Source organism: Anastrepha obliqua, chromosome 4 (genome assembly GCF_027943255.1).
Source record: "Anastrepha obliqua isolate idAnaObli1 chromosome 4, idAnaObli1_1.0, whole genome shotgun sequence".
Lineage (NCBI taxonomy): Eukaryota > Metazoa > Arthropoda > Insecta > Diptera > Tephritidae > Anastrepha > Anastrepha obliqua.
Window position 1 is genome coordinate 38,596,696 of NC_072895.1, and position 13,327 is coordinate 38,610,022.

The 13,327-nt window shown below is 38.3% G+C and overlaps 1 protein-coding gene and 2 pseudogenes across 1 annotated transcript; 2 read left to right on the forward strand and 1 right to left on the reverse strand.

Annotated features, from left to right (window-relative positions):
• Positions 1-559: 559 nt before the first annotated feature.
• Positions 560-2,004, reverse strand: LOC129246092 (odorant receptor 94a-like). Its single transcript, XM_054884627.1, has 4 exons — positions 1,280-2,004; positions 1,100-1,199; positions 761-1,027; positions 560-707 (listed from the first exon to the last, which is right to left on the reverse strand). Exons 1-4 carry the CDS (start codon positions 2,002-2,004, stop codon positions 645-647), a joined length of 1,155 nt encoding a protein of 384 aa, XP_054740602.1. The 3' UTR covers positions 560-644.
• A 9,581-nt stretch (positions 2,005-11,585) lies between these two features.
• LOC129246539 (U2 spliceosomal RNA) lies at positions 11,586-11,769 on the forward strand (annotated as a pseudogene).
• Positions 11,770-12,342: 573 nt separating this feature from the next.
• Positions 12,343-12,528, forward strand: LOC129246572 (U2 spliceosomal RNA; annotated as a pseudogene).
• Positions 12,529-13,327: the final 799 nt, after the last annotated feature.

The following is a 13,327-nucleotide window of genomic DNA, read 5'->3' on the forward strand; positions in this document are numbered from 1 at the left end:
GCTAAATCGGTTCAGAAATATTTAGAGGGACTGAATTGGGAAATCTTGCCCCACCCGCCGTATTCCCCAGGCATTGCACCTTCGGACTAATACATTCAGCCCTTATTGTAGGGCGGTTCGCTTTTTACGAGAGCATCTCAAAATGGCTCAATGAATGGATCAAGTCAAAAGAACTCGAATTTTTCGTCAGAGGATTCTGTATGCTGCCTGAAAGGTGGAGTAAAGTTGTAGCTTCTAATGCCACATACTTCACATAATATCATGCATGATTTAATTGTTTAAATTATTCGTAATTTTCGCTAAGAAAGGACGGAAACTTATTCCCATACCCAACATTTTTTATTTACGTAGTTGCCCGATTTATTAAGACAAACTCTACACATCTGCAATCCTTAACCCTTCGTAGATAATTGGTATTGAAATTTTCTCTTGTATGATTTATAGGAAAAAAATGTTCACTTGTATTTTCATGTTCACAGCTGTATGTAGATATTTCGATACTTTATTTTATAAGATAAAGATATGTGTGTAGGCATATTCAACAATTAAATTTAGTGCATTTTTCAAAGTGGCTTACGTAAGATATCTATGCATACAGATTAATGTGTCTTTATTCATATTCCGCGCAAGAGCGTCAGCGCCCTCTACTTGCCATCATCACTCACATTGACTAGAAGCGCCAGAAGACTGTAGGCATTGTTCATAGTCTGAAAAAAAAATTCAATTCAAGTCTTTCACAATCCGCCAATGAAATGAGTACCTTGGAAAAAATTGGCAGTCCAATTTTAAAATAATTGCCTGCATGCAACACCAATGGCAGCTTCAAATATTCCATATAAAGAAAAATAAGTCGTCGATTAGAGGCAGACATGGCAATCCAATCGGCATTGTAGAGATGTTTACTCAAACTCTGTGATTCTACCGTCAATTCGTTGGCAAAATAGCACGGCAGGAATATCTGCAGCGACATAACGATGGCATATTGCAGCATGGCGAAAAAATCGGCAGGGTTATCGCTTAAACTTGCCTGTATAATTTACAATCAGTTATAAATGTTTATTAAATTTTATTTTAAAAAATTCCTGGTGATAAAACTTACGCTTTGCAGGTGGTAGATTGTGAAGCAAATAATCATCGAACTGAGTATAATTTGCGCCAGCACAGGTAGCGATACCACTTTCTCGCAGCTTTTGGCCATTCTAAACAAAAAGTATTTTTCATTATAAATAACAGAAGGAAAATATAATTAGTACTTGGCAGCTTGCCTTCAAAAACTTACTGTCTCACCCGTTGATGCATTTGAATTATTTTCACAAGCTCCCTGTTTATGCCAACATCTGTGCCGATATCGCCCAAGCGCTCCAATCGCATACCGCATAACCGCAAACAAACCGTCAAATGCAAAATTAAATAGGTTTGGAACAAATCGATTTCGGTGTTACACAAACAAGTGAAAGCTAAGGCCAGGAAATCATACACATATGTGGGCCAAGCATTGTTCTCGCGCCATTTTCGCGGTACCCAATATGGAACCGGCAATTGAAGTGTCTTCATAAAGCAAGTTGATAAGAAAGCTAAAATCAGTGCGCTAATGCTCCAAATTAAGTAGACACCCATTACTTTGTAATAGACGCGTTGCGCACGCCGCCACATGAATCTTTCTTCCCGTGTATGAGGCACCAAATATTCACTCTTCTCCCATTCGTGCAGTAATTCGCGAGTTGTGCGCGCATGGCACCAGGTGCTAAGTACTTTAACGATGAGACATGTTTCGGTGAGCACCATCTTCAATATTTGAGTGGCATACTCTACATTTTCACTCAAAACTACTTCCAGCCACATGAGCAGCGCTAGCGTGAAAGTGAATGTCAAGTGTAGGAAAAATTGGTAATAGCGATAGTATCGTCCAAACCATGTGCCAGTGCCATTGGCCATGGGCCAAAGACCCAAAATTGTTAGCACACGAGTTATGTAACGCGAATTGGCAATTGTATCGAAAGACATCACGCAGATGAGCAGGAACGAATTTATTGGATAACTGTACTTTCTTGGCAGGATAGCAGTGGTTTTTATAGTCGAACCGTTTAATTGAAATTCGATAATTTTGAATGCGCTTATATAATTATTTGTTAGGTTTCAGGTAAGGTTTTCAATTAAAATGCAATTTATAAACATAACGAAACACACCGGAATACATACCTACATGCACACTTATATGCATAGATATGTATATTCTTGTGGTGGTTTTGCAGCACTCAAAGTAGTTGTTAAAAATTTAATTTTCTAACACCTAAAATTATATGCACAAGCCTTAAAAAGGGGGAACCAAGGTCACAATATTCGTGCATAGGGGGGCGCCTCAGGGTGGTGTCCTTTCATCTCTCCTTTGGCTAGTTGCTATTGAGGAAGTTCTAACTGGATTAAATAAGGGTGGGGTTAAGGTAGTAGCCTACTCCAATGACGTGGTCCCAATGGTATCGGGACCGTTTCCCTCAGTCATGGCAGAGATTTTGGAAAGTTCACTGTCTGTACTCGGTCGCAACTCAATCAAAACGGAGCTGGTGCAACTGACCAGAAAATATGAACCTCAACACTTTAAACTTTCCAAATTAAATAACTACGTACTCACGTTTTAATTGGATGTTAGGTATCTTTGAGTGATACTTGGCTCCAAACTCCAATAGAACCTACGCATTGAAATTCGGGTAAAGCATGCCAGTATAGCTTTCTTCTCCTAATCTATCTAAATCTAAGTTCGGCAAAATATGGGGACTCAAGCCACAGGTCGTGCTGTGGATGTACAATATAATGCTTCTGCCAATCTTAACGTATGGATACCTGGTTTGGTGGGAGACTCTTTGAAAGGACTATAACAACACTAAATTGGGGAGGGTGCCTGTATTGGCATCACTGGAGAATGTAGAACTTGTCACAGTGCTACCCTGAATGTCGTTTTGCACTTACTTTTCATGGAATTTTACCTTATTTCCGTCACTACTCAAGGTGTAATCAGGTTAAAGGAGGTTGGCTTCTAGAAGCAATCTCGCAAGGGACATGATAGCCTCTTTAGGCAGTTAAACCTTTATTTCTCTCGACTTCGGACAGATTTCTCTATCCGCAAACTGAAGTTTAAAGGCCGTGCTAGGGCAATCTTTCCAAGTAGACAGGACCGAGTAGACTGGAACGATGGGGAAATCTAAACACCCCCTGGTACCTCTGCCTTCAATGACGGCTCCAAGATGGAATCGGGAGTCGGAGCAGGTATTATCTCTAAATCAGCTAATTTATTTATTTTCTTAAAATTGCCGAATACTGCTAGTGCTTTCCAGGCAGAAGTCTTTGCGATCCTGCAGGCATGCAAAATGCTAGGGAACGTGAGAGCGAGGGAGAAATTAAGGTGCGGTCAAGGCTCTGATGACGCCATGGTGCAGGCCCAAACTAGTCAACTCTTGTAAGGAGGAGATTAAATCTGGGTTCCATCTCTAGCTGGGGTTTCTCTGATCTGGGCAAAAAAGATGGAGCTCAATTTCTTTATGTGCTATTTCGAAAATCCTTTGACCCCAATACGATAAACGGAGGACCCTGAAAGTCCTCTACGCCATTCAATTCCCAAACTCGTAGCTGTATTTACCTGCCCTTGGACGATAGGCACACACGCGGAAAAGTAGGTTTACCATTTAAACCCTGTTGCAGAAGCCGTGGGGACCTTTCCGAGAAGGAGTCTATTGAGGACTTTCTCTGTAAATGTTCGGACTTGGCAGCAGAGGCGTAGCGAGGGCGAGGCGAGTAAAGCGGCCGTCTCAGGCGCCAGACCAAGAGGGCGCCGAAATCGTACGGATATAATATAGAACTTTTTTTTCGTGGTGCTAAATTGTCACCTTGCCTCAGGCGCTGAAAAAGCTCGCTACGCCTCTGCTTGGCAGCCAAACGATTAAGCTCACTGGGTACTTCAAATAATTCCCCTACCTACCTAAAGGTCAATAAATATTTACTTAAAGGTTAGATAGCTGATCTCAATTACAAGTAAACATTAAACAAGCTAGAAATTATGTTGCTATTTTGATTTCAGTATTTTGTTAATATGTTTGAGACTACATGCATAATCACATTAGAGCTTGAGTTGTGAACTAAATTTCCTTTTGTTGAGAACGATTTGATTCTTCAATTGAGGTTCTATTGAGAAACAATATTGCAGATTTGAGAACAACTAATTGCCCGGTGATGCTCTAAGTCAACTGAATTGAGTTCTGTGTTCTATTTGTTAGGTTGCCACATCTGTGGTTAACATTCCCACCAAAATTTTATTGCCATTGCTCGACATTTGTAAAAATTGCGCCGTCTTGTGTAAATTTACCTCTGCACGTGTTTTCGGCTTTTTACAATTTTAAGTTTGGGACAACGAGTTTGCATTTGAACGTAAAAAATGGATTCAGTGGTGCGAATACCATAGAAATGTTGGGGACCTGTTTCGGTAATGATGCTCTAAAGCAATTAGCCGCTTACGAGTGACATGAACGCTTCAGAAGAGATCGTGAGTTCATCGAAGTTGACGAACGTAGTGACGAAGTGCGTTAATATCATAAAAACATGATTTCCAAGGTTGAGATCAACCCCACATTTATCATTGCTGGAGACAAGACGTTGGTTTATGACTACGACAAGCAATCCAGACCTCAGGCGAGTGGCTGGAGAGCTCCAAGACCAAAAAGCCACGTCGTTCTCAAAAAGCAATCAACGCTCAAGCTTTTATAGATTACAACGGTATTGTACATCAGGCTATGAGACGTTTGCGGGAAACCAATTCGCCAAAAAAGAAAGAATTTGTGGGAAAAGAACTTTATTGTAAAAAAAAAATCCAGAAAATACCCTAAATTTTCTAGCTCTAGACCACCGGGGCCCCTTAAAATTTGAAAATGTTGTAAAATCGTTAAGGTGTCAAAAATACACGCCATGGTAGAAATAGGTGTACGAGGTACGTATATTCAAATCTAGCATCAGCTGAATGAAAATTGTACTGCCAAAAAAATTGAAAAGTTTATATACAGTCAAAACATGAATCGAGAAAATGTGATTACAGTCAGAGAATAATATAAAGATAAAATTTCAAAGGCGCCTTCTCCCCACATTTGGTAGAAAGAGTGTTAAATAAATTTTACAAATAAATCTTTTATTTGAATTTTTTGCATGAAAAATATATTTCGTAGTATTACGGAACGCCCTAATGCGCAAATATAAAATACAAATACACATTTATACAAACGCCCTTATGGCACACAATCTCAATCAGTTGGGCGTTTATTCCTCTTGATGCATGAATGATAAGTTCCTTATCACTACGTCAGAACTAGCTGAAGCACAACAACAACAACACCAACTACTACAATACCACTGGTTGTTGTTGTTTCTGGTAGCCCATGGTGGGAACTGCCACAAAGCCACAAACTGCTTACATACATAGATACGTACAGAGATGGTTGGATAGATAGCAGAAAAACGGAAGAGCGTAAGTAAACAGCAAAAATGCCAAAAGCGATTTCTCTTCTTCGACATCCTTTCGGCTTGCGGTCGTTGCGGCGCCTTGGCTTACTTGAGCGCTTGTCATTTCATACTTCTTGCTACGCGCACACAACTCATACTAACCAAACGCTATTGCTATTGCTGCCGCTGCTGCTGTTGTTGTTGTTGCTGTTGTTGTGGCACATTGCATTGAAAGTCAGAAAAATGTAAGAAAATTCATAATATTCATGAGTTTAGTTTAATGAAGTGCCAATGGCAATAAAAATGTTTCATTATGGAAATCCGAGCTAAAACCAAAACTCCGCAAAGCCACAATACGGCTGGGGGGAAAGCGCACCAGAGTAGATGGAGTGCGCGTATAATCGCTGGAGCAGCAACAGCAACAGCGGCGTTGGCGCCAAATAAAATATACGTTCACACTATAAGTCAGTTCGTGGTCGGGTGGTTGGTCGGAAGCGCAGGAGCATAGGAAGTGATGCGACAGTCATGCCTTGGAGCGCTTATCTTTTTCTCCGCTGATAATTTTTCACTTTCACAAGATGCCGAGTGCTGGACAGAGAGCTGTTGGTGTATTGGATGTGATCTCGTCATTGTTGCTCATTAAAAATACAAAAGCGTCGTCCAAGAGCAACCAGCTCCAATGCCACTGCTAGCGTATCTCCTTATCCGCCAACAATCGGACAGCCATCTTACACACTGCTTTGCTGTAGTTTTTTTATTTGCTTCGCTCTCACAAGCAGTGCATTTGCATACTCGCATTGTTTTGGCAACATTTTTACACACTTTGCTACATTAAATCCTGGATTTGTACGCCTGCACGCCTAAAACTATGCGCCCACATTGACCACTAGCTCACTCGCTCGGCTGCGCTTCAAATATGTTAATGCCGTATTATTTTAATTTTTTCCTTTGATATTTGTTCTTTTTGCCAGTTCTTAACTTTTTTTGCTGTTGCGATAAGAATTGCAAATATATTTTCACGCAAAAGTTTTCCGCAAATGGTGGCGCCTTGACGCACACTCACTTTTGTGTATACAGAGTACATAAAGAGAGTAACGCGTTTTCAAAACTTTTCGTTTTTTTCATCATTGATATTCTCAGAGAAAGAGTCCGGTTGTTGCGGATTCTGGCTGCATATTTTTTTGGGTAATTAAGTTTGCTGGCAGGGTGTATACGTGTATGTGTGCATCCGACAGATAAGCAACATACAGCTGTTGTAGCATCCAATGCATCGAAATGCGTTCAAACTGGCTGGTAGCAGGACTAAGTTTATTTTTCAAATGTAAAGAATGATTAATTAGAATTTAATGCGATTCTTGACAGACCCAAGATGCTTTTGTGTATGCGTCTGTATAATTGAGCAAGTTTTCAAGGCAATGCGCATACCAAATTTTGCCAAAAAGTTACATTGATATTCATATTCATATTGAAGTAAGTGGTGTTGCACATATTTCCAAAAAGAAATACAATTTCTTTCTCTGATTCCTTTCCTTGTACAAAATTTTAACAAAAATGCTGCTTAATACTAATAAACAAATATTTATGAAAGAGGATGTCTCCCAGACGAGGTTTGTCGAGGTTGTCTTGCACTGGCCCAGAGGGATGGAATTTTTACGAGGTGTTACAGTGAAAAAAATTTACTCATCTCCCAGCTCTAACTGTATAGTTTTGAGTCCTGGACATTGATGAACACCAATGGGCGGTTATTAGGAGCTTTCGAGAGAAAAATTCTTCGCAAAATCTATGGTCCGATTCCCGCGAATGATGCAAATCGAATAAGATGGAACTACGAGCTGTACGAGATCTACGCCGACATCGAAGTAGTGAAGCGCATTAAAATTCAGCGGCCGCGCTGACTAGGTCATATTGAGCGAATGGACAATATTGTAACAGCAAAGAAGGAGCTCTTTTCAAAATAAAATGAATGAATGGAACTCGTAAAAAATAACGTCGTCATTTACATTGGAAAGACCAAGTCGACGACGACCTGACCGCTCTTGGTGTTTCTAACTGACGTCAAAGCGCGCAATGCAGAGGTGATTGAAGCAACATTTTCGAAGCGGCCAAAACCGACAAACGGTTGTAGTTGCTTGCTAAGTAAGTAAGGTTACAGTTTAATTAGTTCACCAAAAATATGACGTATAAAACGACTTAAAATGAAATGTTTGCCTTTAGACTTCTACAGTATTTTTAACGAGGAATTTTTTTTTTTAGCATATTTTATTCCTTTAACTCTAACTTGAATGGACACATATAGTATAACCCATTTTCAAAACAGCTGCAATGAAAGATTATGAAAGAGGAAATTAGATGGATAAAATGTGGCAAAAAAATTTGAGGCACACAATTTTACGGAAGGTCACTGAAGATAACAAGTTCGTACGGTGCGCAAGATGAAAATAATAAAAAATTAATAAATGATCGGCATCTACACTTCTGTTAGGTATTTGGCCGAGCTCCTCCTTCTATTTTTTTATTTATTTATTGTCTTTGAAAGGAAAAATTCTTACAGACTGTGTTAAGTTAATGTACAATAGTTTAGTAGTTACTAAGAAAAGAACGATTTAAGATGGTTGTCTAAGATGCCATACGGCCATGTAAAATCAGCTCCAGAAGAATTGAAAAACATATTTCAATCTGCACATGCCCTAGGAATCGGAGCATTCACCCCTTAGTTGGTTCTCGAGAAGCCAATTTTAAAGGTTTCGTGCTGTCGGAGCCTCATATTGGGTATATTAAATTGAATTTTACTTAAAAGGGAAGGACAATCAATAGATCCAGAAATGATACGAATAATAAATGAGCACGATAGAATAGATCGTCTGCTATCAAGTGGTTTTAAGTCAATTAATAAACATCGAGAGCGATACGATGGTACAGGTTCAGAAAAGTTTAAAGATCGGAGCGCAAAACGAAGAAAAACTTTCTGAACTCTCTCAATCCGATTAGACAGACCTATTTGGTACGGTCTTGAAATAACAGCGGCATAGGTACTCTAATGTTGATCTAACAAAAGCACAGTACAATGTTTTGAGAGTGTTTGGGTTGGTAAATGCAGAACAATTTCGGCGTACGAATGCTAGCATCGCATATGATCGTCTTATGACGTGGTTAACATGGCTAGTGAAATTCAGCTTAGAGTCGAAAATAACGCCTAAGTCTTTAATTTCCTCAACGGATTGCAAAGGTAAGCCACAATACTATACGAAGTATGCAAAGTGTTGTTTGATTTAGCATATTTTACGTGAAAGCATTTGCTTATATTTAGTGACAAACGGTTTAAATAGCACCAGTTCCGGACATTATGCAAGTCGGTTTGCAAACTTTCAGAGTCACTAACACTGTTAATCACCGCAAATATTTTAAGATCATCAGCATACAACAAGTGTTCAGCAAAAGAAAAGCATGAACCAATATCGTCAATAAAGAGAATAAATAGAAGGCGTCCTAGAATACTTCCCTGGGGGACACCGAGGACGCAATAAATGCACGGGATGTTGTATTATCAACGGCTACAACGCAGTGCCTGTTGGACAAATATGATTTGATCCACGATAAAAACGTGAAGTGTATACTCAATGACGCAAGCTTCGACAACAGAATTTGGTGCGATACTTTGTCAAACGCTTTAGAGAAGTCTGTATAAATTGTATCAACTTGAGATCTGTTCTGGAAGGTGAAATGCAGTAATCATTGAAAATAGACAAATTAGTGACAGTGGAGCGACTTGCAACGAAACCATGCTGGTTGGAAGATATTAGGACTTTGACAGCAAAATATAACTTATCATTCACAGTTGTCTCAAAAAGTTTTGAGAAAGCTTCGAAATCGGTCTGTAATTGCTAACATCGTTTTTATTTCCACTCTTAAATATAGGCGTAACGGAAGTAAATTTCCAGTCGACAACAAAGATACCGGAGGACAAGGATTTATTAAATATAATCGTAAGGGGCTCAGCGAGACACAAGCAGTTCTTCAGCGAGATGCCCGAAAGGCCATCCGAGTCAGTTTTTAATGTAGGCTTGAGCTTCATAATACCCTTGACGACATCAGTAACAGATAGGCACAATGTCCCAAAATTAAGAGGTGAAAAACTATTAGAGGGCAAACTAGAATCGAAGTCCAAGTCGGGTTCAAAATTACTATAGAGCACAAAAAATCGGCAAATAAATTGGCAGATTCTATGACAGAATTTGCCTATTTACTATTATAAAAAACATTGTTTGACACCGTTGAGCAAGACTTTTTTGATTTGATGAATTGCCAATGGGCCTTCGAATCCGAAATAATATTGTTTTCGAAATTCAAGAAGTAATTTCTATATAAGAACTTATTCAAACAGTTAAATTCTTTTAAATCGCATTGAAATTTTGAGTAATGCGTTGGGTCTCCAGACCTTTTATACAGTTTGTGGCGTGCGTCTTGCTGTTTTTCCATAAATGGAGAGACCTATGTATAGTTTTAAGCCTCGGAACGTCAAATAGTTTTTATGAAGGGATTTTTCATGACAGAAATACACTCGGAAGTTTGCTATTGCCTGCCGAGGAGCGACCGCATTTAGAAAAAACCTTTTCTTTCATTTTGCTGTTTCATGCACTCAGATTCGAACCTACGCACTCCCGAATGGTGGTCACGCACTAATCTATTAGGTTTCGGCGGCCGTGTAAGATGTGTTCAAGCTAATATTTATATATTTGGTTAGATATAATATATTGTGAACAGTAACATTTATGCGCAGTAGGGCGAATTCGGAACAATGTGCCCGTTGCGGCCACACACGTGCCATAAGCCATCGGAATGCACAATAACAGGCAACATTCATTTGGCGAAAATGACAAGAATACCAGTTTCGTATCGCGCAAATTTTTGATGGTGGCTTTTATTACAAGGTGAAGTCCAAAATAAACAAGACTGGCGCCATAAAAATGTTTTTGATGGTGCCATCTTTTTAATGAGTTAGTGCGTTGGAAGTTACATCCCTAGCTGACTTCCAGTGAAAGCTTGGTTACATTCGGTTCAGTGGAAGTGAAGTTATTGCGTTTAAAGTGTCAGTATGCTTGTGTCAGCGGTACAAAAATAATTTCGAACAAAGTGTTAATATTACATTTTGTTTTAAAATCGGTAAAACGTTTACCAAAACATTATTTTTTTTTTTTGAAGATGAGGAGGCTTCAAATGCCTAGTGTCGCAGCAATGGTATGCTCAGTGACTAAAAAAATCCCCCCGTTTGGAACTGTGGCACACCCTGGAACAGCTTTCACATTTATTCAGAGTGGCAATCCATCTGCCTCATTATAAGTTCTATGCTTGTATGCTTGCGTTCAGGTTCCGCTTTTGAATCCGAACAATTTTTTTCCGCGAAGCCACTGATGATTTCTCACGTTTCCTCGCTGCTTATGCATCACGCTGACGAATGACATCCGCTAAAAAATGAGCGATGGAAATAATGAGAGCACTGCATATTAAACCCACGATGGAAAGAGTAATGAGATGGCGCCTATCGTGGTCCCGTTACTTTGCTCTCAGCGAATTTGACAACGAGTTACGTGATTTTAGCACCAATATGGCCAGATTACCATTTTCGTAACTTGATTTAGCATTTCTTTTGTTATTTAGTCTCGGAGTTTAAGTTCTTTCTTCGTGACATTTTTCTAGCCTGTTCTAATTAAAATGTCATGTTTATAATTTTGTAAAATATACATTTTTTAATAATTAGTTAAATAATTCACTCAGTTTTATTTAGCTTTACTTTTTGAAGTGAAAACTTCTTTAGAATCGTTGGGAGTGATTTGAGGAAAAGTGAAACGAAAAAAGCGACCAACTTGGCTACGAAGCGTTATATTATATGTTGATATAAAAGTAGTGACGAACTAAATAAAAATAACTTTTATTTTTTCTTGTGATTCGAACCAAGGATTTTGGATCGGAAGCCCACATTGCTAGTCGCTCGGCTACCGCGCCATGCTGTCGCCGCTGGCCTAAAAGTTATTTAGTTACGAAGCGTTATATTATATGTTGATATAAATAATTTTTGTGAGCGTGTAATTCTCAAAAGTTTTATTAGGTTTATTATTTAAAATGTATTGACTAGGTAGTGTGGTTATCAGCTTAACATCTGATATATCCTCCATCGGAGGGCAACAAATGTTAAACTGATTTTTGGAAATGGGCGGAGTGTTTTAGGGGCTTGCTCCTTCTCTGCCACGGGTTGACCCGGTATTGCAGTACCGCCGGGATTTCGGCTTTGAATAAATACAAAAAAAAAATATACTAATACATTTAGCTTTGGTGGGAAGAGCCATAAATTTTTATATGAATACATGTAGACGAAAATGGAATTTTTTTTTTTGAAATTTGCATTGTAGGACATTTCTGATTATTTATTGAAAACAGTTTTTTGGTTTAGATACTGAAAGTCAGTTTAAGTGAATCGGTATAAATATTTCGTACATTAATTTTTGAAGTGAAAACTTCTTTAGAATCGTTGGGAGTGATTTGGGAAAAAGTGAAACGAATTACAACATATAAACGTAGCGACGAACTAAATAACTTTTAGGCCAGCACCGACAGTATGGCGCGATAGCCGAGCGGCTAGCAATGTGAGCTTCGGATCCAAAATTCTTGGTTCGAATCACAAGAAATAAAATTTTTTTTTTTTTTGAAATTTGCATTGTAGGACATTTCTGATTATTTATTGAAAACAGTTTTTTGGCTTTTCTATTTTTGTTTTAGATACTGAAAGTCAGTTTAAGTGAATCGGTATAAATATTTCGTACATTAATTTTTTTTTGTGAGCGTGTAATTCTCAAAAGGTTTATTAGGTTTATTATTTAAAATGTATTGACTAGGTAGTGTGGCTATCAGCTTAACATCTGGTAGATCCTCCATCGGAGGACGACAAATGTTAAACTAATTTTTGAAAATGGGCGGAGTGTTTTAGGGGCTTGCTCTGCACCTCTGCCACGGGTTGGCCCGGTATTGCAGTACCGCCGGGATTTCAGCCTTGAATAAATACAAGAAGAAATATACTAATACATTTAGCTTTGGTGGGAAGAGACTTAAATTTTTATATGAATACAACAAGTAGACGAAAATGGAAGAAATTTGTAAGTCTGTTTCTTCGGTCCGTTTGGGTATTTTTTTTGACAACATCGAAACCAAAGCATTTGTATCATATTTTATCTATCATAAGCCACTCGTATCATTTGTTGAAATTGAAAACATTGAGGATGAATAATGATAAAATGAAGAAAATAAAATATGAACTTTATAGCAATATTATAATGAACCTATAATTATCCCGCTCCTAATGCTGCTTTCGTCTTATTCTCTCTCAGTTTGTTTTACGGAAGGTTTCACTTCTATCAAGTCTAACCGTTAGACTGGTTTCATTTTTTTTTAACATATGTAGATAAGTACTCTTTTTGTAAAAATGTCAGTATGGTTTCTTTAGTATTTTCTGGTATTTTGTGGCTTATTTTTACAATGAATACACCTCTTGATGCACTATGTCCCACTAAGGATTGATGACCGGAAGAAACTATTACACTTCTATGGTTTTAATCCGCATTCAGTAAATTCAAACGCCTTTTAAAATGTGTAAAAAGGCTTTCAATCTTAAGAGGAGTTGAGAAAGGGGCATTTAATATTCTTGCATAACCTTAAAAGAAGCAAAAAATTAAATTCACACTAACAAAATATCAAAGTATATAAGAACCAACTAATTTTCATTAACACAAAAATCTTCTCAGAGTGGCTTTTTTTAACCTTCTTTAGTATAATAATACAGTTTTTTAACTTAAAGTTTCGG